Source organism: Mauremys reevesii, linkage group 1 (assembly GCF_016161935.1).
Source record: "Mauremys reevesii isolate NIE-2019 linkage group 1, ASM1616193v1, whole genome shotgun sequence".
Classification (NCBI taxonomy): Eukaryota; Metazoa; Chordata; order Testudines; family Geoemydidae; genus Mauremys; species Mauremys reevesii.
The window spans coordinates 340,599,605-340,625,862 of NC_052623.1; the positions used below are offsets into that span (position 1 = coordinate 340,599,605).

Sequence of the window (26,258 nt, forward strand, 5' to 3'; positions counted from 1 at the left end):
CACGGAACACTGACAAATGCATAACGGTAAACCAGTCAGTCTGACCTGTGTAGTATTGTTAAGATAGGTACTGGATTTATACCTACGTATCTAGACTTTATGAAATGCCTATAAATTGCTGCATGCATCATCTCACTTAAAATCATGCTATAAGCTAGTACTGAAGTGTTTATTCTATAACAGTAAAATGTTTGTTTTGAAACTATGTAGCTCACTAAATGATAAAAAAAGACTTCACCTAATGCAAAATGCTGGATTCCTACAGAAGGTGTTATCTCCTGCCCATAAGGAAAGACTATTGAATCCAAATGGGCCATTGTGGAACAAGGACTTTGTTGATTGCTTCTCCCACAGCCCTGAAGAGATTACGTGCCCAACTCCCCATTTTATCACAGGGATCAGGACCAGCTCCAGGGTTTTTGCCACCCCAAGCAGCAATAAATAAATAAATAAATAAAAGCCGCGACCGCGATCTGCAGCTCTACCGCCGCCGCTTCAGTCTTCGGCGGCTGGTCTTTCGCTCCGGGAAGGAGTGAGGGACCCGCCGCTGAATTGCCACCGAAGACCTGGACGTGCCGTTCCTCACCGTTGGCCGCCCCAAGCAGCTGCTTGCTGGTGCCTGGAGCCGGCCCTGACTGGGATGCTGGGGGAAGGGAATAAAAATGCCTGTTAAGGAGAACTTATTATTCTTCTGCTGCTTGAACTCTGAGAGGTGAGGCTTTCTAAGCATGGTTTGCCTGGTTTAGTCCTAAGGGATATACAGAGTCTGCCTACTACAGATGTTTCTATTACCTTTTGAAAGCTGACTGTAACTCATTTGTGGGTGTACGCTTGCCTGCTTTACTTTTGTAAAGAACTCTCATTTCTTTTTAACCTTTGGCTGGTTTGTTACAGGATTGGCTACAAGCACTGTCTTTGGGTTGAGGTCTGAGTACAACTGGCCGGAGGTAAGTGACTGGACCTTTGGGACGGGGACTAACCTGAATATTGTTGTGATTTTTGGTGTAAAGCAACCACGTATTATAAAGTCCAGCTTTCCCGGGTGGCAATTGGACTCTCTGTGACTCCAGGGTAAGACTGGTATAGTGCTTTAGGAGATCACACTTGTTAGTAGATTGGTGAAATCTAATTATAGAACATACAACCAGGCTGGAGATTTTCCCCTGCTTCTCGACAGTCTGCCCTGAAGTTGGCACTCAGGGTAGTGAGCCGCTTCAGAGAGTGAGACAAAGACACCACTTGATAAACAAGCTTATATTAAGGGGGAGGAAGGATAGCTCAGTGGTTTGAGCATTAGCCTGTTAAGGATTGAACTCACAACCCTGGGTTTGAGGGGGCCACATAGGGATCTGGGGAAAAAATCAGTACTTGGTCCTTCAAGGTCCCTTCCAGTTCTAGGAGATAGGTATATCTCCTACTATTACTTAAATGTGCTTGCTGAACTTACTTATACTTTATCCCTGGAAAATACACTAAGTATATTGATTCTGCAGCATAGTAGTGTTGACCTAGTGTGATTTTAAATGATGTGTATGTGCGTATAGAACTAATAGAGGGATCAAGGGTATTTGCCTCCAAACCCCTTTTTAAATAGCTGGTAGTAGGTGCAATCTGGTGAATTCCAAAGTTTTAAAAAAATACTACTGGGAAGTATTTTTATGTGTTGAAGGGACAACTAAATCTCTGTCAGGGATGTTCAAACTGTATCTGTAGAAGGTGTGAACTCTATCAGAGACAAGGAAATCATTTAAGCTTCCCTTCAATTTGGTAGCAGGATTTCTCAGGGGGATGAACTCCCTCCAACATCACCCCTGTTTCCACAATGACAGTCATTGGCCATACAAATAATAGACAGAACAGAAAATCACAGTGGATAGTGCTAATAGTCACGCACCTGCTCCATGGAGATATTTTTATAAATGACCGTCTGATTCCATTCGGGATTCAAGCTTTTCTGCACGTATTTAGTCCTCCGCTTGTACTCAGCACTGAATTTGAACAAAGGAAGGGAACATTACATTAGTCCTCTTTTGTTTCCTTCCATTCTTGTGCAGAATATAGTTCATGGAAATAGAAAAAACTAAAACAACTCAGGGCTATAAGAATACAATGAGAGCCTACCTTCTTTAACTGCATTGCCCAAGTTGCTGTACCATGCTTTCATGATGCTGTCTTTAAAAACCTGACCTTCTGAGCCTTCTGAAAGCTCAGCCTGCCTACAAGAAAACTGTTCAACCTCCAGCATCAGGAAACACAAGCTTTTTTTTTTTTAAACTGTAGTTATAAATACCTCCTGCCTCTTTAGAGCAGGGCTTTAATTACAACTGTAAATGATAATGTGTTTCTTTTCCAAAGAACATCTTTCTGTTCGCATTTAGGTAGGCTTAATCCATTTTATTTTTATTTTGTATTCTTTAATCATAGGAGTCTCATCTTATAGGAACATTAAATGAAAGCCATGGTACACTGATATACTGCTAATGATAGAAACACTAATTTCATATTGATTCTGTTCTCTGGCTTCGCCTCTAACTGTAGTGAAGCCAAGCATAGAAGTGCATCAACCTTGTTTTTATCAATAGGCAAGTATAAGAGGTTTGGCTGAATTACCTGCATTAAAAAGGAGCTGAAATATACTCAATTATACTCTGCATTTCCTGGATGCAGAGCAAGTAATGCACTCACCTTTCATACATTATGGATTCCTTGGGCACTACAAGCCCTGATGCTAGATCCACTTGCATACCGATTTTAATTTAATATAAAATGTTAATGGAAAAGATGTCACAGGGTTACCTAAGAAAATACCAAGAACTTCTAAGATTCTGAGAACCCAAATAGATTTAAAGTGCAGAAACTTTTTGCTAAAATGAAAGGTAACTGCTCTTTTATCTACATTTAAACATGGCCCTAATGTAAAGGAACAATCAAAGACTTGAAGATTGGTTTATTTTGATTGTTGTTCTTTGTTTGTAAGACCACTCTGAAAGTGTAAAAGTAATATTTCCCAGCTTGATTTGTCCCTGTACTTTTGGCAAATACAATTTCCAACCTCTGCTAAGGTTCTAATGGAGAAAAAACCAGTACAGATTGCCTCATTTTGAGTACTTGCATTATTACAGCTTTGGACACAGCTGTCATAGTCTGATACTCTTACTCATATCAAACGATACATTATACTATACAAGTGGCCCCACTGAAATCAATTGTGCAAAAAAGTTCTTTCTAAAAATTTCCACAGAAAATACTTACCATTGTCTGACAGGCTCTACTCTATTTTCTCATATCTGTTTTTCTACAGGCATATTTTTTCAGAAAGGCCCAAAGGCCCACATTCTCCTCTCTCAGACACCGTATTATATCACAGTCATTGGGGGACATACAGCATATCTGAGGTCTGCTCCATAATAACGAGGCATTTGTGATCACAGTGACAGGGATATGAAATCCCTCTCCTGCATTTCCTCATACATTCAGTTCTGAGCGACACTTTATAAAGTCAGTGACTTGCAGCGATTCTGCATCCCACACCTAGCCCATTCCACACAGCCCCATTCATTTTCTTTCAAAACATGATGTACTGCTGTCCTCCAATTTCCTACAAAATGTGTAGGGCATTGTGGTTTGTAAAGCAGAGTATCTTCCCACTCCCACTTAAGAAGAAAGCAGAATGTGTCCTTAATGCGATTGGGCCTGACAACCTCAGAGTGTAATGATATCTGTTAAAAAAGGAGCTCTTTCTCTTTGTATTTTTTTCATGTATCAGTAAGAAAGATATGGATGGGATTTCCGGGGGAATGAGTGTACATTAAAAAGAAATTCACCCTACAGTCTTATTACTCTGCATTCTTTACAAAGAAGACAAAAACAACCACCAGCACTACCACCACCAAACCGTAAGCCTCTCCGGGAAGCAGAAGGGCTATGATGACTAATCCTATTTCATGGTCCACTTAAATATTTATGCCTGTTAAGAAAATCAGACAAACTCAGTGGCATGTTCCCCCCATTAGCCTTGCTCCCAAGCCCCTCCCTTGGCCTTTCTGAAACTGTCTCTGCACATCTGGAGATGGGGTAAGTTGAGAAGGGTCAGGACTGGGGTAAGCGTCTCTCTGTCCTCCCACTACTCCTCAGTTGAGTATCTTTTGCTGATCAGCTAACGCCGACTTGTAAAAATTAATTTGCCCAGACTCCCCTTTCACTAGCCTCTGTTTGCCAGAAGCTGGGAATGAGCGACAGGGCATGGATCACTTGATGATCACCTGTTCTGTTCATTCCCTCTGGGGCACCTGGTACTGCCCACTGTCGGAAGACAGGATACTGCACTAGTTGGACCTTTGGTCTGACCCAGTAGGGCCATTCTTATGGAATCCATTTCCCTCCTATCTGGCGGGCGGGGGAGGGTGAAGGGGGAACATAGGAGCTTGAAGACAGTTCAGGGGCACTGGAACTTGGTCTGGATGACTCTAGTACTCAGGGGATCTACTGGTTTCAGGGGAAGGATTTCTTGGTTTTTGAAAGTGGGTAGGGGATTAGACTCCCTGCCCCTTGCTTGTCTCCTTGATACCACTGTAAATCAGAAGTAATTCCCGTGCAGTTACTCCAGTGTCAGTCTTAGGGGTGGGCAATGTGGGTGACTGCCCAGGGCGCCGTGGTCAGTGAGCGGGGTGTGGGGGGCACCATCTGGTGCTGCAATCTGGTGGGCCTGGACTGCAGAGCGGAGTGGGGAGGGTGGGCAAGCCTGGGGCTGGAGCCACTGGCGAGCCAGGCAGGGGGGCAGGTGATGCCACCTGGAGCTGCCAGCCTGGCGGGGAGGCACAGGCAACAGGCCTTGCTCCTGCAGAGCCAGTGGGCCAGCCCCTGCTCTCCCCTTCCCGCGGGCTCAGTGGTCAGGACATATATGGCTGGGGAAGGCTCCAGCCTCAGAAATTCCCTCTCTGTGCAGCCCGGCCTGGACGGCTAGAGTGCGGCGGCTGTTGGCCAGGCACCCATGGCAGCTGCTCTGCCCTCAAAGCTGGGCACCTGGCCACCAGCTGCTGCTCTCCAGCCATCCAGGCCAGGCTGCACAGAGAGGGAATTTCTGAGCTGCCCAACCAGTGCTTAATTTGTGTCAAGGCTTACTGGGGTGAGCCCCGGTACCTCGCTCATTATAAATTAAGCACTGGGGGGAGGCAGTGGGGCCTGGGCGGAATGAAAGTGGGGAGCCTGGAGACCCCATGGGGGGCAGGGATATTATGGGGGAGCCAGTGGGGGGCCAGGAGGCATGGGCGGCTGCCTGTGTCAGGGGCGCCAAAATATAAATTAATCCAGGGCATCATTTTCCCTAAGGCTGACCCTGAGTTACTCCAGTTTTATATCTGTGAGAGCAGAATTTGGCCTGAAGTGCTATTGCAAAAAGGGACTGAGTCTGTTGCACAGAAATAAATTTTAAAAAAAAATTGACTATATCTAGAAAAGCCCACACAAAGCAAAATGCCAGTTGAAGGACTGTACAATTTTAAAAAGAAAGACCTGGCAAATACATTGGATCTGTCCCACTAGATTACCACTTTTCCCTTTGCCTGTGATTAACAGATGGTGATGCTTTGATACAACACCTTCATTAAAACTAGTCTACTCCCAACAGAATTCATACTTCAAACTCATAGGACGTGCCATATGTGGAAAAAACACAAACTCAGGCTCTTCCTTTTCTTTATCATTTCTCTGGATTTCCCCTTTTATACTCTGCTGCTATATGCAGTAACACAATACATTACTTATAGAATAAAGGAAGTATTATACAACTCTTACATGTAAAAATTAACGTTTGAATACGTGAATTATATAATTATATTAATTATGAAATAACAGTGATCTTAGGCAGAGCAGAATTTGTTCATTAAAAAGCCATCTATTGGCCTGCTTAAATTTTCCTCTTTAAGTAAATGTGAGGCTAGAGGGTTGAATTGTATCTGGCGTTACTATGGGTTGGAGCGGGTCAGAAAATTTTAGTCAAAACAAGTTTTTGGGGTTTTTTTTTTTGACAAATATGCCATTTTCCTCTGAATTGACAGGTCACTCCCAAATAACGTCAGCATCTCTGATTGTTTCTCAGCAGGAACCTCTGCTGAAAGTTACGTGACAAGTTCACAGTTAATCACAAGCATCAAAGAGTAAGGACCAATTTACACAGTACTTGATTGAACAAAATTCCCATTCACTTCACTGGAAGTTTTAAATAATTAAGGACTACAGAGTTTGATCTTAAAACGTTACTGCATCAGGAACCACAACAATTTTTTCCCTAAATTTCTTTCTCTCCTGGAAATCAGATTCATTAGACAGTGAACAGCAACACCAGTCTTGGTGCCGGGATTTATAGGTCATCAGAACTCAAGGAAAATCTACAGATACATGCATAAGATAATTGATGCATGCATGCTTCAAAGAATAAAATTGAAAGATAAGTCACTCTACCTTGCATTCTGGACAACCATGACTTGTCTGCATGGATCCAGTGAGGAGACAGTGTAATCAAAAGAGATGGGAAAGTAGAGGAAGCAGCATGAGAGAAAATGGGAATAGACAGAAACGAAAGAGAGAACATGTGAATAATAAATGAGCAGTTCCTAGTTTCAGAATCGCAGGAAACAGACATTAACAATACAAATTTTGATGTGGATTGAACTAGATCAAAGGAAAGACACGGATCCGCAATCAGTGAATGCATTTGTATTCTGATAAAAGTAATAAATTTGCTGAGCATCTCTCCACTTTAATTGTCAGCGGTATGTACAAAGAATCCCCAAAGCAATATGTCCCATTGTGAATGATAACATTAATCATAGACTAGAAACGGGCCCAAACCACAAGAGAAATGTAAATGCCCCAGAACTTTGTCACCATTTGGATCTGGATTTGAATTCAGGTCAGAACTTTGTAGCTTGGACCTATGTCTAATTTAAAGTCTTATTTCTACAAAATCAGAGCCATTCCCCCCCCTCCACACACACACACACACACACACACACACACACAACTTCCCATATGATAATAGGCACAAGTAATTAAAACTCAGTTTTTACATAAAATGGAACTGCAGATGTCACAATATGTAAGGATTTACTATGTAGCCATCATAAATTGTCTTTTTTTAGCCATTTTGAACCTTCTGATTTCAATGGGAGTTTCATGACCAATTTCTCTGGGAGCAAGATTGAGCCAGGGTCGGCTCTACCATTTTTGCCACCCCAAGCGGAAAAAAAAAAATCCACCTGGACTGTGCCGCCCCAAGAATGGACGGAATGTTGCCCCTTAGCATGTGCCGCCCCAGGCACATGCTTCCTCCACTGGTGCCTGGAGCCGGCCCTGGATCAAGCCCTTTATAGGCTGAATCAGCCATGATTTCAATGGAACAGTTCATGTGCTTTTACCTATACATGTGGTTAAGTACTTTGCTGAATTGGAACCATAGTTCAGAAATTCCATCCTAAACTGAACATTTGGGTAATAAGTGTAAAATTTTCAAAACAGCCTCATCAGCTACACTTACCAAAATTGCAGGCAAATCCATTTGTAGGTGCAAAACAAATGCTGAATTGTGCACACAAATATATCTGCACGTATTTACATAGTTTGCTCACATGATGCCGTTATGGAGTTTAGTGCATATGTGTCCATAAATTATATGGTTGCAATTAGAGAGGCAATTTGAAAACTTGACCATAAAGATCTCGTTCCATGATCACATTATATATATATATAGTATTGTATGTGGATATATATATAGTATTGTATGTGGATTATTGTATGTGGAATTAACATGGCAAATCTTGGTTTAAATTCACAAAAACTAGAAAAAAAATGTGAGCTATAGATGAAATTTCACCCTAGTCTCACCTTGCAGTGTCCTTCATTACAGTCTCCCAAACACATAAAAACCAGAAAAAACAGGCAGAGCTACTGAGTTAAAGACAGATTCCTAAGGAGAACTCTGAACTCCATGGATCTGGCAGGTTTCACCAGACCACAATGTTATTTTAACATAATTTGTGCATGTGTGTGACTTTTATTCTGTAAAAATTCAAAACAAAGATTAAATCTACAGGCCTGCTTCGGATCCCACTGAAATCAATGACAAAACTCACATGGATTTCACAGGAAATAGTATTGGGCCCTTTAGTTGCAGTGTCTTGTTAAAAAAATAAAGAGATGTTCAGTGCTGCTTGATACTAAACAGATTTTCTGAAGCTTTAATCTAAGTTCTGTTATTCAGGACTGGCATCAAAGTCAAATGAAAAGCAACAGAGTTCAAGCTGAAATTTCCCCTCCACTTACCCTCTCCCTGGAAGTAGATAGACTTTAACGAAAGGGTCAGAATAGCCATTGTTGTCTCGTGGAGCAAGGTTTCTTGCTTGAAGAATGTGGATGATAAGATTGCCAAGGTGCTTGTCATAATTGATTTGAAGCTAGAGAGGGCATTAAAATACTTGAGGATTATTTTTTTCCTTTGCTTACTAAAGAATTCAATTTTCCCCTGAACTCCTTTGCATAAATGTCTATTTAATGCAACAACACCTATTCACATCTGCCTGACAAGTGGCTCATTTCAGCAGATGATTTAACCTTCCAGTGACCTGGGAGCACAGAAACAGATTCCGCTTCCTACTAAAATGATTGTTTGCGCCTCCACAAAAAAAGAGAATGACCTGGCCAACAGCCTTAGCTCTTACACTAGAGATCTCAGTTACAGAGTCTAAAACCAGCACGGTGGTGTGGGCTCCATCAGTCAGTCTTATGCACTCACAACCAGAAGCCATCTCAGTCTATCCCGTTGACAGTACAGGATTGTTCCCAATCAGTCAGGGGAGTAGCCAATATTCACTCACACAGGTTCAAAGTGGACCCTCCCCATAATTTGAAATGGGCTTTTCCCCCCACACACCCTAAATGTTCATCCTAACTTGTGTCATCTTCTCTTGACTCTACAAGACTCTCTTGGCTCCATTCTTCATTCCCCCATGTCTCTGGTGGTGCTGTCATTTTCTTCACTCTGCGCCTATGGTAGAGCTGGCCGGTATCCACAAACTATCAGTGTCTCTGCTCCTTATACCATATCTGCTAAGAGTTAACCAAAGAGGCTGCCAGAGCCAGCTATTCCCCAGGCTGTCTTGCTTTAAACCACAGACACTTGTCTCTCCGAGCCACTGTAGGAAGTGGACTAAGGGGACAAATGTAGACAGAGAAGGAAAGGTGCTACCACCTGCTTTCCCCAGCTCCCTAGCAGCAGCAGAAAGGGCTTCCAGCCAGGAGGTTGGGAGCTTACCCACTCCGGGGGGGGGGCCTGCCTGCACTTTGAAGTCAGTGGGACTCGCATTTGAGTAAGGTGACCCTGAAATAAGAGCTCACATGGAACTGGGAGGCAATCCCAAGAGCAGCATTTTCTATGGCCCCCAAACTTTCATTTCCAGAGTTTAGTGAACTTTTTATTTTTAAACCACCACTGAGGTCAGTTCATATCAGATATATTCAGCTACTCAGCACTCTATGGAAAAAATTGAACTGCATCTTGGAAAATCCACAACTTTGCTTGCATATATATTCAGTGTCAGATCTTCTGAAGTGAATCACAGTGAGTGTCTAAGGATTACAGATTGGAATTACATTCAATTTATTTTGTAGCCCTTTTGAGATCAGTAGGAATTCCCATGCTACTGTTGAATTGATCTTGTATTGCACACACTGATAATAACGTCAGAGGTCCAAATCTGGCACTGATTAAACCCCATGTCATCCCATTGGCTTTAGTGACATTTCAAGGGGTCCAAATTACCTCAGAATCAGCCCAAATCACACAGCACAGGTTCCCTTCTGAAAACTTATCCTAAACCTAAACACGTTCAGCTGCAATAAATTCTGTATGTATTTACCTGAATTTCTCCAGTGATTGGATGGGATGTGGACTTTGTGGCTTCAGTGGGCTGCCATATGAAAAAATATAGAGAGACACATAGATTAAACATAATAGTCTTTCACTAGTAAGATTTTTACAAATCTCTGTTCACACTGCTCTACGTACCATTTACCGCAGAAAGCCACTTTTCTTCTGACTCCAGCTATTAATTTATTATTTATTATTATTTATTATTATTGGCACCTAGTGACTTCACCTGAGATCATTATGCTAGGTATCGTATAAACACTGAGCAAGAAACAGTCTCAGCCCCAAACTGTTTACAGTCTAAACAGATAAGACAGACAACATTCAGAAGGAAAGAATGTAGCATCATTCTCATTTTATAGAGAGGGAACTGGAGCACAGAGATTAAGGGTAAATCTACACTACAGCAACAATGCTATGGAGCTGCAGCGGTGCCTCTGGACTGTAGATGCTTCTGACATCAAAAGAAGAGGCAGAGGTAGTTAATCCGCCTCTCCAAAAGGTGGTAGCTAGGTCTATGGAAAAATTCTTCCATCGACCTAGATGTGTCTACAGTAGGGGATAGGTTGACCTAACTACGTCACACAGGGTGTGAAATTTTTCACAGCTCTGAGTGAGGTAGCTGTGTCAATTTAATTTTTAGGTGTAGACCATGCCTAATTGACTTTGCAGAGATGAGACAGCTGTATTTCTGTAGAAATGCATGGATTAAACTACTTTAGGTCAAGGTCAATTATTTTCTTATAATTTCATGGATGATCACAGAGGAGAGGATGAAAGTGAGTGAATTTTCAAGTGGATGTTACAATTCCAAATCAGTTTCCGTTGATAGTTCATTCATTGATTCTTAAGTATCATCATCCTTGCCCATCAACTTGTTCATGTCACTCCCCTCTTTGAATCCTTCCACTGGCTCCCCATCTACTATCACATCAAATTTAAGCTTCTGGTCCCTTTCTTCAAATCTCCGTATATCCCTGCCTCTTCCTATTTATTCTCCTTTTTTGAGGTCCATGAATTGCTGACAAGGACAAAAGTGTCCTTAGATAATTATGTTTCTTCAGTTTAAGAACAATTTCACCATTTGTTTGATATCCTGTTTCATTATATGATGGTGTCCTTGAGCCAGCCTGGAGCTGCGTCCATTCTTCCAATGGCTGGTCCTGCAACAAGGGTCTATCAGGTTCTACAGCAAAGTTTTCAATACTTTTATATTCTCTCCATCCCTGATTCTTTGGTTGATGCAGCTTACAATGAAAGTTCCAAACAAAGACAAACTCACTATTCTTACAGCCAGTAAACAAATGCTCAGAAGATTGACCTCCTTCTAACTTGTAGATGTGAATTTCAACCTGCCAGGATTCTAGGTCAATACAACACCTCTTGCTGTGCTACGGTCATGCTGTAAAATATGTTTCGTGGCTACTGCAGTCCTCAAAGGATCAAAGAGAATTTGTCAATGCATTTAAAAGCAACAGTTCAAGATGAGACCAAGAGCAGGGGTTGGAGCTCTGGGTTGTGCATATGTTGAACCATGCCTAAGAGTAATCCAGTGTCCTTTCCTCCTTGGGTGCACTAAATGGGAGAAGTTCCCTAGTCTCCTTGTGTGTAGGAATTAGCGCTGGTTGGAAAAATTCAGATGCAATACTATTTTGCTGGAATTTGCAATTTGTTGAAATCAAAAGGTTCTGCAGAATCAGTTCAATTTCAGTGGAAACTCCACTGGAAACCAGACAGGATTAAACCCTGCCTTGTTTCCTGCCAGCTCTCATGAGTCACACCCAGATCCTCAGCAGCACATCCAGCAGGGAGCCAAGATCCTGGAAGCCCCAGCTCCCAAGCTCATGGCTCCTTGGTAGCCTGAGCTCCTAAGATCCCTGGTACACAGTCAGCCCACCAGGCAGACTGCCCTGGAGCCAGGGCTTTGCTTCCTTTTGCAGAAAATCTTGAATCGGAATGAAACCAAATTTTGAAATATCAAAATCCTCCAAAAAAACTAGAACCACATTTCCCCACCCAGCTCTAGTAAGGACTGCAATTGCTGCTGGACCTCGCTCAGGGTGACTCACATAGGGAGCGGGTGAAGGGAAAACCTCTTTGTGCTCTTTCCCCACCTCTGCACAAAGGATAGGCACAAACTGGCCCAATGTATTCTACCAATAAATATCATAAAATTCTGCAGAAACTGGCGATGAACCTAACCCCTATATCCAAATGTTGTACTTAAGGGCAATCTCTAATATGAACATAGGAATTCTTTTTTGACGCTGGCTTGTACACAGTGTTTGGAGGAATACCCCACCCTCTCCTGCCACATTAATGTCACATGAATAAGTGCCATGGGGAAACACATCTTCCAGCCCCCAAATGGTTGTGCGTTAGGAGAGTATTGAGAATTGGTGACCCTGGTAATTTTTCTCCTATGGCTAGTGCATCAGCAGAGACTACTGTCACACATCTGGTCTGTGTCTAATCCTTTTTAGAATCTTACAAAGCGATTAGACTCATTGCTCTGGGGGACAATTATAAAATTAATTGTCTACGTTACATAAAACATTCTTTAACAGGAATTTGTAAGTTTATTGTCTACACATTTCATCAAGTTTCTCCTTGTTATTTTATTAGGAGACTAGTTAAATAAGACTGTTAAATATGACTCTAGAGACCTGAGTTCTAGCCTCAGCTCACTCACTGGATTACTGGATGACCACAGGCAACTGGTTACACAGGCCTGTGCCTCAGTTTCCCCATACGTAAAATGTGGGTAATGATGCCTCCTTTGTAAAGAGTTCTGAGACCTGGCTAGGTATTTTTTATGATAATAAATAGGCTTCTCAACTATTTTTAATGTTATACTCCTATGCTGTCTCCTAATATGTCTCCTCTTACTTGTTTTCTTTACACTCTAAGTCTGAGGCCAAATTTGCGGATGCCATAAGTGGGCCTAACTCCACTGACTTCTGTAGGGTTACACATGCTTACACTGACAGTGAAATGAATCCTAATCTTTTTCAAAGAATCTCCTTGTCTCTAGTTGCTTTCAGTGCCCTGTTTGGCCTTAGTTATTTCTGCAGTGCTCTTTTTGAAATGAGGTTACCAAAAGTCAATTAAATATTCAGGCTAAGGACAAACCATCAATTTATATAACGATATAATCATATTTTCTATATTGTTTTCTGAGTTCTTAATGCAGCCTAATCTCTTACTTGATCTTTGGACTGCCAGTGCCTACACTGTCTATCTTGACTCCTAGGTCTTTATCTTTAAATGTTGCAGCTGTTTCAGAATCCATGAGTGAGTACAAACTATTATGAAGTTTTCCTTGCAATGTGCCTCGGCCTTGAATTTGCTTAATCCACAGCCATAGTGCCTCATTATGCAGAATTCTGCTTCCCTGTGCTGCACGGTGAAGATGGGAACAAAGGGGCTGGAAGATGGGTAGGAAGCAGACATGACATGAAGAAGTGGGAGAGTAATGCACACGTGTCAAAATCCATATGGATGGCAGAGAATGGGGAGCTTATGCTCTTTGAGGCATGGTCTCCACAAAAAAAACCCCAGTAGATTCCTAGCAGAAATGTGCATGCATGGGAGATACTGATGCTCCTTGTTGCACTAACTTCCTTCTCTCTGAAGGGCAATGGAAGAGCTAAAGGCATCATTGCTTCTGAGTAAGATTAATACCTGATAGAGATTGACCTACTAAGCAGACTTGGAGGACTAGCTCGCTGTGTGGATACACCCAAGATACATAGGGATGAATCTATTTTTAAATGGACCATGTCACATCGATGATAATGTGCTCTGTCCCCTCCACAAGGCCACAAATCCCTCCTCCCCAACCAGGAGAATTTGTAAGTTACCATTCTCCTACCTATCTGTACTCCTCAACAGAGATATGTACAGGCTTTCCTTACCAAAGTCCTGGCCCAACTGTCAAAAATCTGCTTTTCTTACCAGACTCCTCCTAACATCCCCCCTGTGGCCACTACAGCTCCCATGATGCACTGCAGTGACAGAACTCCCACAATGCCCCACACAGCTCAGTCAGAGGGAGGGAGGAGTGCATCAAGGGAAATGTAGTCCAGCCAAGGAGCTTAGCCCACAGGAGAGAACAGGACATGAAGCACCTGCACTACAATTCCCAGGAGGCACCACGGCAGCATTGGCAGATGCAGTTTAATGTTGAACTGACTGAAAACAAAATGTTTCAGGTCAGCTCAACAAACTGAAGTATTTTGATTCAGGTCAAACTTACCTGAAATATTTAATTTAGATTTTTCCCAATGGAAAATAAAGAAAAAAAAACAGGAAAAAAATTCCATAGAAAAACTTTGATTTTCTTCAAAATTGCACTTTCTGACAACAAATCATTTCAGTAAAAAATTTCTGACCATTGCTATCAAGACCTTACAAACTCCTTTAATCTGAGCGATTCAGCTGACAGCTGCTAAACTATACTAGACGTGAGTTTGTAAACTGTTTCAAGTCCAAACTGAATTGTCCAAGTTGCAAATATTGAGAGCAAACAACTCCTAAAATTAGCCACTCAACCTTTGAAAAAAATACTCAAAGACACTATTGACTAAAAATCACTTCTTAATTCATGGCCTATGCATCATTTAAATCCCATTTAAGCCCTTACAACAAGGTTTAAATGGTTCGTAAGAACATAAGAACAGCTATACTGGGCAGACCAATGGTCCATCTAGCCCAGTATCCTGTCCTCAACAGTGTTCGCTAGATGTTTCAGAGGGAATGAGCAGAAAGACCATTACTGAGAGATGCATCCCCTGTCATTCAATCCCAGCTTCTGTCAGTTCACAGGCTTTTCCTGGCCCTTAGTAAAGGGATGAATGTTACTTGTTGATAGTGCAGGGCAGGTTTTCATGAGATGGTGGTTAAAAAGGCTGAAGTCTGTCTACACTAAAGCTGACAAGACTGGTATAATTGGTTAACTGGACTATACTGCTGCTGGAAAACAGATACAAGATACAAGATTCTAGGGTGGATGCAGACTTATTTTTCAAAACTTAGAAACTCAAAAATGCCACAGCTGATTTATCACAAATATTGGGTAAAAAAAAATTTTATCTTCTGTCAGGAAACACCATCTGATAAACTTTAGGCTGAAAGCAGAGGCTGTGCGGTTTTCTAAACTGAACTTATAATGCAAAGCTATTTACACCTTTTAACTAAAAAGTCACTGGAGCTCCATAATCTGTATCTGCATAAATACACATACACTATATGGAAAATTGTAAATTCCTATGTTAAGCTTTAACAATTTTACAGCCTTTTAAAATGATCCTTATTCATTCTTTATGTTCCAATTCAGCAAAACACTTAAGCACACACTTCAATTTAAATATTCAAGTAGAGTTTTTTTAAGTCGGTTGATTGAAATGTCACTCTGTGGGACTGACCGCATGCTTAAAGTGAGGCACATGATTAAGTATCTTGCTGAATCAGGGCATTATTAAAGATTAATTTGGCAGAAGGAAAAGCAACTCACTGCTGCTTCAGAGGGAGTTAGGAACCCTAAGGACTTAGAAAGGCAGCCTATTCTTCTTTAAGAGGCAGAGAAAATTGTTCCTGAAGGACATTTCATAGCCAGATGCCTAGTATCCAGCATGTAATCTGAACTGCAACATGATCATGCATCCGTTTAGGAAAAAAAAGAGACTTGTACAGGACATAACACATTCATGGCTCAAAATGCTAACTCCCTTCTCTGCATCATCATTCAGATTCTTTTTCCATAGAAGAACTGGTGCTTTGTAATGCTGTCACACTTCCTAGGGAAGATTGTCATTATTGTGATGGGGAGCTCTTGTAATGCCAGGCTCTGATGTTATGCTCTATCACTCTCTATGGTAATGGGACAAAGTATTAAATGTGAGGGAATCTGCATTACAGGATATCAAAGAGACTCCTACATCATTTTTGAAGTACATCAAATGTGCTATACAAAAACCTTTAAGCAGAAGATTTTATCTACCACCAAAAGGAGGACCTAGGCACTTTGAAACATTTAGGCCATCATGAAACTTTTGCAAATGTGATGGATCAAGATTGTAGTCTGACTGCCAATGTCGTAAATCAAAAGCAGAAGGGAGCTCCAAATTGACTAAGTTATAATACTGTGATTTAACATCTCAGTACAGTTATGAACATGTTCTGTAGATCAAGAAACAGAAGCCATGATATGCCAGTGATAGGAATGATTATTATATAGGGAATATATACTTTTGATATGATTTACAGAAAAAGAGAGGTTTTTAATTACTTAATCTTCTTAATTTGAATGCCAAAATCCATTTTACTTAATTTTTAAGTACATTTATAAAGCAATAATGCATATTGGATTGCTTTTCCTCTGTGAAACATTATGTGTTTAATATGTACTTTATTGGCATGAACTAGCCTATGTTTAACCCATCTATGGGATTTCTGGCCAGGCCCCCTCAGTAAAAATTTGACCTCCTACTATATTTATTCCTCTTCCCTTAAGGACAATAATTTACACCCGAACTAAAGTGGCTAACAAATAGAGGAAAGCGCTTAACTAAAAGACGCACACTTTTCTCAGGATCTGGACCAAGACTGTGGATCTCACATAAAACATAAAGGGGCATCATTAAAAGCATAACCTATTTCACTGATGCAGCTTTCCCACAGCAACTCTCTAAAAAAATCCTGATTATAAGTCTGAGATACTTGTGTTTACCTCTCACGGAAGGTACTTAGATCCACAATGATTTACTTAGATTGTAAGCTCTTTGGGGAAGGAACCATCTTTTTCTGTGTTTGTACAGCACCTAGCACAATGGGGGTCCTGCCTCATGCCTGGTGTTCCTAGGTGCTACCACAGTACAAGTAAATAAATAAATAATGATAAAAATAATGGGAGACCTTATAAAATCCTATACAGAGCTCTAAATATAGATAATTAAGTAGATAGGAAGTGCATTACTTTCACATTTCGAACTCTTCTTAATGTTCAGCTTTTCACTATCCTATTAGCTTCCTTTAGAAAAGATTTGAGCACTCTTCCTTACAAATTGCACAAGGAGTGCGATCTTTGCAACATTGATTTCTATTGCAGGCAACAAATATTTTGATGAAAATGTAGAGAAGTGATGCATAACTTTATAGCCCTTTTCCCCCCAACTTCCCATATGAAAAATATTGCTAATGCCTTTTGAATATGTGTCTGGTACCGCAGGCATAAAGCAGTTCAGCTGAGAAATGGACAATATTTGACGAAGAAGATCAGATGGTACAGTTAATAACTAACTCATACTGTTGTTTAGTGAGAAAGGCAGAGCTTGATGTTAAGGTAGTTGTTTACTCTCTTCCTGGCACTCAAAGCAATTCTTATCAGTACTGCCACTATGATTATTTATTCTTTATAATATCAGTATTTGCCTCAGCACTGTGCATGGCATAGATAGTCTCCCCCTGTGTTTTTCTGGCTGAAGTCCTGGCTCCAATGGGTACGTCTACACTGCAGTTAGATACCTGTAGTTGGCCGCTGCAAGATGACTCAGGCTTGCAGGGCTCAGGCCAAGGGGCAGTTCAACTACAGTGTAGACATTCAGACTCACGCTGCACCTCACCCATCTTGCAGGATCTTCGAGCCCAGGTCCCAGCCCAAGCCTGAACATCTACGCTGAAGTTAAACAGCCTTTAGCCCAAGCCCAGCTTGCGTGGGCCAACCACGGGTTATTGATTGCAGTGTAGACATACCAAATGAGTCAATGGGAGTTCTGGCTTCACTAAAGCTGGTATTTCACCACAGAGTAGACAGGATGCACATGAAAGACCAGAGGAAGGATGACCAGGACAATCTTTTGGCTAAAGCACTCAAATTGGACTAAAGATATCTTGGTTCAATTCCTGGCTTTGCCATAGACTTCCTTTGTGATCTTGGGTAAGGGCTAGTCTACACTTAGGAGCCGGGTCGACGCGGTGAGTTCGACTTCTCGGAGTTCGAACTATCGCGTCTAATCTGGACGCGATAGTTTGAACTCCGGAAGTGATAGTTCGAACTCCGGTACTCCACCACTGCAAAAGGCGGTGGCGGAGTCGACCTTGGAGCCGCGGACTTCGATTCCGCGGCGTCTGGACGGGTGAGTAGTTCGAACTAGGGTACTTCGAATTCAGCTACGCTATTCACGTAGCTGAATTTGCGTACCCTAGTTCGACCCCGCTTCTTAGTGTGGACCAGCCCTAAGTCACATCATCTTTGTACCTCAGTTCCACACCTACAAAATAGGAACAATAACATTCTTCTCTGTCATGAGGGTGTGGTGAGGGTAAATTTATTTACATGTGTGAGTCCCTCTGTTGCTACAGTGGAGAGGTCATGTAGGTAGATAATTACTCACTTCTTGTGTCCACATTTTACTCACTGGACACTGAGAAGTGTATCACAAGTGGAAGCATCTTACCTTGCTGCTGTGTCGTTTTTTGCTCACTGAGGGTGAACCAGGCTGGCCGGGACTGGGAACAGCACTGGAGCTGGCAGAGGGAGTGCCAGAATGGACATGAGATCCCTTCTCCACTGCTGAGGAAGCAACCAAAGGGGACTGCTGTAGGGAAACCTTTTGGAGCTCCGCAGCCAGCTGCTTAGGATCGACCCCTGGGGACTTCGCCTTGTCTACTGGATTAAGGTAAAAGAGCTTTACATTGATAATTGCTAAACCATTCAGTCCTCTGGCTATTCCAGCAGTGAGTCGACACACTAAATAAATAAACAAAGTTGTCAGATTGCCTGCTTTTATTTCCACTAATTGAAGATCTGACTCCAAATTTCAGTGCAAAAAGAACTTGAAAACAACAGGTCCCCTTCTCCACCCATTCAACACCAAGTCATCAAACCCCAGCTACCGCATAACCCTTTAGGATGAATCTTCTTTAGCCAGCAAGGGAAGTTCGCTTTTATTATAGTAAGGTTAGAGATGATTGGCCAGATCCTTGGCTGACAATTAGCCAGGTCCTCAGCTGGTGTAAATCACCAGCTGATGTCCTGGCCCCATGTCTATAGCTTCTAGAACTCTTCTAGTTTTGTTAAGAACCTGTATGATGAGAGTTCATCCAAAATCTTTTGTTTCAATGACTGAGTAATAAATTCAAGTCACTGCTGAGCAAATTCATGCAAAAAGAAAAAGGACTAAGAAAGGATATGAGCACGAAAGAGACTTCAAAGTCTGGAATGGAAGACTTCATGAGCTAATTAGCGCAGAGAACTTTTCTTTTTAAGCAATTTAGGAAATAAAGTCACATACCAGACATTTCAAGAGTTTCTGTTATGTGCTTAAAATGCAGACAAAGTTTTGCCTATATCATTCATAATTTTCAGCTGTGGTGCTTATGGCCATCCAGTCCATACATTTGAAAGCAATCTGCTTTCACCTACCAGCCTTTACTGGGTCATGCAGTTCCAAATGCTGGGGATTCTCAGAATCTGAGAGCATGTTGAGGTCCCTAAAGAAAGCAATGAGAAGCCTGAGACAAAAGAAACTCTTTCCTTATACCCTCATTATTTTATTAAGTCAATAAATGAGACGTGATTAATGACAGAAAGCAGCTCCCAAGCATGGCCCCTTCTTAGCTGATACAACTTTGCAATGCCGTTAAAGTCAAATGTGCTGAGAAAAATGATTCTTTTAAGGTGAAATCTTTAATGGATTGAATGTAAGATTATATTAAAATACATACATTTCTCATGGTGTTTAGATGAGTTACAGCATCCATCCTAGTATAACACGTTTCAACAGATGTCATGAGAAGACTAAATTCCTATCTCCTTACACTGGCCAACCCCATTGAATTCAATGGGATTGTACCTGTGTAATGAGAGGAGAATTTGTCCTAGAAAGGGAGACATCATTATGGATAAAAACATAATTAGCTAAAATCTCTTTTAACTCATCCCTTTGTTTTATTTTTAATGATTTATTATGGAACAAATAAACCTCCAAAAGTAACACTGAACCCTTTTTCTAGTTATTTATACAGGTACAAATCCTCAAGGCTAGCAAAGGTTCCACCTTAACAATTGTAAATCAAAAAAAGCCATGAAAAGCCAAAAAAATGGAAACAGAAAGATGGGGAAAAACTCACAGTCTTACACATATTTCTGCTTCCCCACTCTGTTGACTAATGATACTCTGGACTTCTTCATAAGTTCTTGCAGTCAAGGGGATGCCATTCCATTCCAACACCTGCATTCCTAGGATAGCAAAACAGCATAGGGTGAAATACTGTTGCTATGTGACCCAGCCTTTAAAGTGCATGATTTGATGTGACATTCAGAAAATCTATTTTACATGGTCTTTGGTACATTACATTACCAAACATCTTTCACTGCACACTGATAAGATTAATTAATGTTGGGATGCCATCAGCTTACCTATATGACTAAGTTGGCAGCTGAATGCCCTTCTGGCTGCTCATGCACACTGCATAAAATGCTTTGTTTGGGTTGCAGAATAGTGAAAGATTTTTAGAACATCAAAATACATGCACACTGCCCAATGTATTAAAGAAATCACCATTCTATGCATGAGACATTTCCTGGTTAACTAACATCTGTGAATTAGGCTAAGATGACATTCCCAGCTTGCTGGCAAACAGCTACTGAGTGTCTGTGGTAAGAAATATAGTAAGAAATGGCCTAACTTTGTGGGTGAGATGTGTAAATGCTGGGCCACTGTTTGTATTCTGTCATTAAAAAAAATAAAATAAGAGAGGACCATATCAATGAAGTTAGGCCAATTTACACCAAGTGAAGGTCTAACTCAAAATGTCTGAAACCAGCCTTGATAAATTGCCTTGGAAATGTACAAGTTCAGGCATGAATTCTGCTTACTCACCTTTCACCAGAAGGAGGGGGATGATGCAGGTGCATGGGGGGGAAGATAAGTAACTCACTATCTGGGATGGAGGAATCTGAGTCTGTGGTGAACAATATTCTGTCCTAAATGTATGCATTATTATATGTGTCTGTTCTAATTGTCCTAAGGCCTGATCCTGCCAAGACTTACTATGGAGTCTTTGCAGGATGAGCTGGGCCATTCAATTTACAGTAGTAAGCACTATGCAGGATCAAACCCCTCAATTAGTCATTTGGAGCCCATAACCTAATCAAATGAGAAATCTTATTTGGTTACAATGAGCTTTTTAGGTCAGAATGTTTACACTGAACATGCCATTGAGTTAAACAGGGGAGCACAGAGCATAGAGCAGTAGCCAGCTCTCCAATGAGGGCCAGATTGTGAACTCCGCATTTACCCTGGTGAGTAGTCACTCACATGAGTAACCCCAATTAGATCAACTTCTCACCAGTGTATGGGTTTCAAAATCCAGCCCTTGAACTATGGAAGGAAAAGATTCTTAACAGATCAAGTTCCAGAATACTTAATGTCACACTAAAATCAATGAGTAAAAATCTTAAAACCACATCATTTTCACAGCAAGAAAACCACAATCATTTGGCTTGTTGCCACTTACACAGATAAAATTGTGTCATCACATGGGTCTTATGGCTATTTTGAGAATCCAGTGCTGTTGTATACAACAAATGGGGAAAAATAATAAAGTAAAACATAGTGACAAACTCATAACCAAAGGAAAAGATGAAGTAAAATATAATGTTAATTGCTTTTGAAGGAGAAGGAATGCATTTATACAGTGCTGAAAGAGTGAGAAAAGATATAGGCTATCATACTCCATTGTGCCACATTTCCCCAGGATACCACTAGAATATGAAATACCATATTTCCTCATGCATTTGTCAGCAAGAAATTTTAGTGTCATTTAGTGTCATCGCAATGAAAATACAAACAATGTGAGGAATGAATATGAAGTGATGCTCAGAAGGCAGTGAAGCACATTTTTAATAGACTTACCAAAATAGATTCACCTTTCTTTAAAATTAAACCCCTTTTCATTTACAGATCATTGTTCAAGAGGACGATCTGGCTTTTGAAGAATCACAAATAACTGTTTTGCTATTTAGGATGTAAGATTTATGGAGTCTAATTCTAATCTCACTTACCCTGAAGTATATCAGGAGTAATTCTGATTGGAGTGATTGTAGCAACTCCTGATTTACTGCGGTGTAAGTGGACAGTAGCATACACACTGGTGTATTGGGGTTTCTGGAGGGGAGAGGGCTAGAGTTATTTCTATTTACAAGCCAACCTCTGGCTATACGATATTTTTGAAAGGAAGAACACAGAGGAAAATTGGGTGCCTTGCTGTGATAGTACATTGATTAATTAAATACAGTGCAAAGAGCTAAAACCAGCACTTCCATATAGCAGCAAAGAGATAAAAGGGAAAAGGAAGATTTTGGATGTTTTGGAAGATGGGTGGCATCCTGTTATGATACACAACATTTACTAACAAATGACGTCCGCCTAGCATCCTGGAGAAAACACCATGTATGTGATTTGGCACCAAGTGCTACTCACCAGAAAATGAGACAGCAAGTTGTTCCAGCTTAGAGGGTTGGCAAGAGGAGCCCTGCAGCCCACCACGATCAATTCTACCTTATTATGGCAGATGTATCTTGTGCTTGGCACGTGTCTGTCAGCTTATCAGTATCCCAACTGGGCCACCTTCTGCCTTTAGGTGTGGCAAAGCCGGTCTAATTTTAGTCAATGAGAATTCTGCCATTGATTTTAAGGAGACCAAGATATGGCACAGTGACTTAGAAGAATGTTTTTGGCTAGGAAAATGTTTATCTGACTGGTTTCTACTCTCTTAATTATTTTCGAACTATTACCCCTTTCCCTTAAGAAACTGGTACTATCGAATATCCTTTGAGCTAATGTAGCTTCCTAAATGCAAATAAAATAATAATAATAATAATAATAATAATAATGAGATTGATGAGGATTAAATGACTCGTCAGCCATAGTCAGTATCCAGCAGCAGTTTCTGCCCATGTCAACTTTGTTTCCCAAAACCCTTAAAAAGTGTGAACATCAAACACGGTTCACAGGCTCCGGATGCAAGAAAATACATCATGTGGTAGCTTGCACTGCCAGTGTCTCCCACACTATGGCCTCGATCCAAAGCCTGCTGAAATCTGTCAGATCAAGACATATATCTATTTTCTTAACAACCACAGGTTTCTCTCTTCAGGGCTATGACTCCAATACTAAATTCACGCCAACAAAGACCTGGCTTTGACCACTTATTTTTTAAAAATATCAAACCTCAGCAGACCACCCCAAACAGCTTTGATCTAGATCTAAGCTAAACAACTACTTCTCCTTTTATCTACAAAGGTGTTTGAAACATTGACTGCTGCCAGATATATCTTTTTTTTTATTATTTAAATGAGGTTTTGATATCAAATCTCTAATATGCTTCAGGTACAATCATTATGCAACAAACTTAATTATATTTTAAAATGCACAGAGATTACATGTGAAAATATCATTTAATTCTGTGCATTTCAAACCCTCAGAAGCAAGCTCAGGAAGGACTTTCCTCTCAGAAGTTCATATTTTCAGTACTATTATGTGAGAACAAAGTGCATCCTTTTCTTCCATTCAAAGGACAACAGAAGAGTTAAAATCTTTGGGCCCCAGGGTGAACATTATGAAGCCAACCCACTCCACAGTGTGCCTCAGAGGGGCACTGGGATATATATACCTAGCTCTTATGTAGCACATTTCATCCATAGATCTCAAAGCACTTTTCAAAGGAGGTCAGCACTACCATCCCCATTACATAGATGGGAAAACTGAGGCACAGCAAGGTGACGTGACGTGCCCAAGTTCACCCAGCAATCCAGCAATAGAGATTTCATAGATTCATAAATTCCTTAATCAATTATCCTAGATTTACAACTGGGAAAAAGCAGATTCCTAGATTCCCAGATCAGAAGGGACCATTATGATCATCTAATCTGACCTCCTGTACAACACAGGCCATACAGCATCCCCAAAATAATTTCTAGAGCAGATATTTTAGAAAAACATCCAATCTTGATTTAAAAATTGTCAATGATGGAGAATCCACCACAACCCTTGGTAATTTGTTCCAATGGTTAATTGCGCTCACTGTTAAAAATTTACATATTTTTTCCAGTCTGAATTTGTCCAGCTTCAAAATTTTGTGCAGTACTAAGTCAAGTACCTTACAAAAGTCTAAGTACACTGGTCCCAGTGGGTCTATCCATTAGGCTGCGCTACCTCCATACACCTTCCCTCCATCACTAAATTGTGACTTTGCCACAAACCCTAAGCAAGGGGCAATGTGTAGTGGTGCTGCCCAAGGAGTAGACAAGGAACCAGATTGTGATACTCAGTGTCATAATGTGTGTCCTGATTTCCTCATCCTTTGGGGGGAGGTAATCTGTGCCAGCCCGATATCTAGTGAAGATACCCCTGGCATGCTGACTCAGCTGTGCTGGCCAGTGCATTGGCCTGACTCACCCCTGCCACCATGCACCTCAGGTATGCTGATGCATAAGGAACCCCTATGGGACTACACTCCACATCACACTGGGGTGCATGTCCCCTACACGGCTTCCCAGATCTTGTCTCCAGCCTGGTATCCTGGAAATACAATGATTCCAATGCTGGGGTTCCCTCCAGACCAGTAGAGTTTAGAAAAAGATTTGCCCTTATGTTCATCACCATGAGGAAGCCAGTTATTCAGAGGGGAAAATTATACCTCTGTATGTCTTCCTGGACTGCTGCACCCCAGGTGAAATCTAATTTGATAGAAGGCAGGAGGTGATACCTCTGCATCCCCCCTTGAGATTTACTACAAAGAGTGAGCAGCTTTAAGTTATGGCCAGGGTTTAAGGGTAGCTCTACTGATGGAGGTTGAACTGGCAAATACCCTGGTCATCCAGGCCATAACTCCTTCCCTGCTAGCATCACTCACTTTTTGGTTGGTGTTGGTGGATCCTCCACCGCTGAGGAGGTTACACTTTCTTTTCCATCACCACAACTTCCCCATCAGGCAAAGGCTCCACTACAGTGCCTCTGCAGATACTAGACTGAATCCTAGTTCAAATATGGGGTGATGGTGTAACCAAATCCTGCTTGGAACCTGGCATCTTCAACACTAAGAACATGATCTGCTACTTCCCGAGCAAAAGGACTAAGCCCAAGAATCATTACCTATTGAAAACTCAGAAGCCTTCTATGCAGACCAGACATCAGGTGAAAGGACCCATGTTGTAACAGCATGGAGTACACTGGCACTGCCAGCCTGTTCAGTCATGTGCCATCTCCTACAAGCCAATATTTTCTCTGCTTCAATACTGCCAAAAAGGTCAAAGTGTGACTCACCACCGATGTTCAATGTGTATACATGGACAGACACTAATCGGAAATGGTTCCATTTGTTATATGTTTCTTTTGAATTAATCCACAAAAATGCTGTAAAACTGTGTGTACTGTAACATATGAAATTTCCTATTCTGGGTTGATATTTTATAGCTCCACTGTAGCGCTAGTTCTCAAAGAGCCTGGAGCAAGGCTATCGTAAAAGTGTCTGAATAGTATTGCAATATTCTTGAAGAGCTTGGAGGTGCAACTCTATGAATCATTTAAATTGGTCTATTTTGACATGAATATGTACTTGTGACTGATTCATTTGAGCTCATGTGCGTGTATGCCCTCAACTTGCTTTTGTGTTTCTAGAAGTAAGAGGAAAAATACTGATAATTTTTTTTTAATCTTCTAGGGGTTGAGTTTTCCAAAGCTATCTAAAATTAGCCAATACTGTTTTTAATGGAACTTGAGTGTCTAAATCCCTTAGCCAGCTTTGAAAATGTCTGTCTAGCTTTTTATCTTCCACCCACCTTAAAAACATAGGGTTAACCGAACATTTGTTGTGTCCTGAATCAGGACACACACAATGGACTAAAATTTAACAGAAAATTTCTACTCAGCCCAACAGGCTTAAGATGGCTGACTATAACTTTAGACTCATACTCTTTGGTAAAGGAATCATCTGTAACTGTGGCTATAGCTAACTGTGAGTAGACATCCCATTGAATAACCCTTAGCATGTCAACAACTAACAAAATGTGTAACATAAAATTGCAACGCTGGTCTGAATGTCATTATGAAATATTACATAATGAACGGCAGTACCATAGGCAGACTGGAGTTACGGGAAAGAATGATTGCACTTAAAGCCCCTGAGCCCATTTTTAAACAGTGATTTTAGGGCTTGATCCTGCAGAATGCTGAACATTTTGGCCTTGATACAGCAAAGCACTTAAACACATGCTTAAATGTTTTGCTGGGTGGCGTCAGAGTGCTTGACAACTTGCACAATGAAAGAATTA

At 41.1% G+C, this 26,258-nt stretch overlaps 1 protein-coding gene across 2 annotated transcripts in view; it reads right to left on the reverse strand.

Annotated features, from left to right (window-relative positions):
• PCLO (piccolo presynaptic cytomatrix protein) overlaps window positions 1-26,258 on the reverse strand; it is a 519,980-nt gene that overhangs the window by 79,799 nt on the left and 413,923 nt on the right. For both annotated transcript variants that reach the window (XM_039518832.1, XM_039518825.1), the window contains exons 11-17: window positions 20,054-20,162; window positions 19,347-19,414; window positions 18,379-18,590; window positions 9,912-9,962; window positions 8,320-8,450; window positions 6,460-6,486; window positions 1,895-1,988 (exon numbers count right to left, since the gene is read on the reverse strand). In XM_039518832.1, the coding sequence (XP_039374766.1) occupies window positions 1,895-1,988; window positions 6,460-6,486; window positions 8,320-8,450; window positions 9,912-9,962; window positions 18,379-18,590; window positions 19,347-19,414; window positions 20,054-20,162 (692 nt within the window). The remainder of the gene's footprint in view (window positions 1-1,894; window positions 1,989-6,459; window positions 6,487-8,319; window positions 8,451-9,911; window positions 9,963-18,378; window positions 18,591-19,346; window positions 19,415-20,053; window positions 20,163-26,258) is intronic.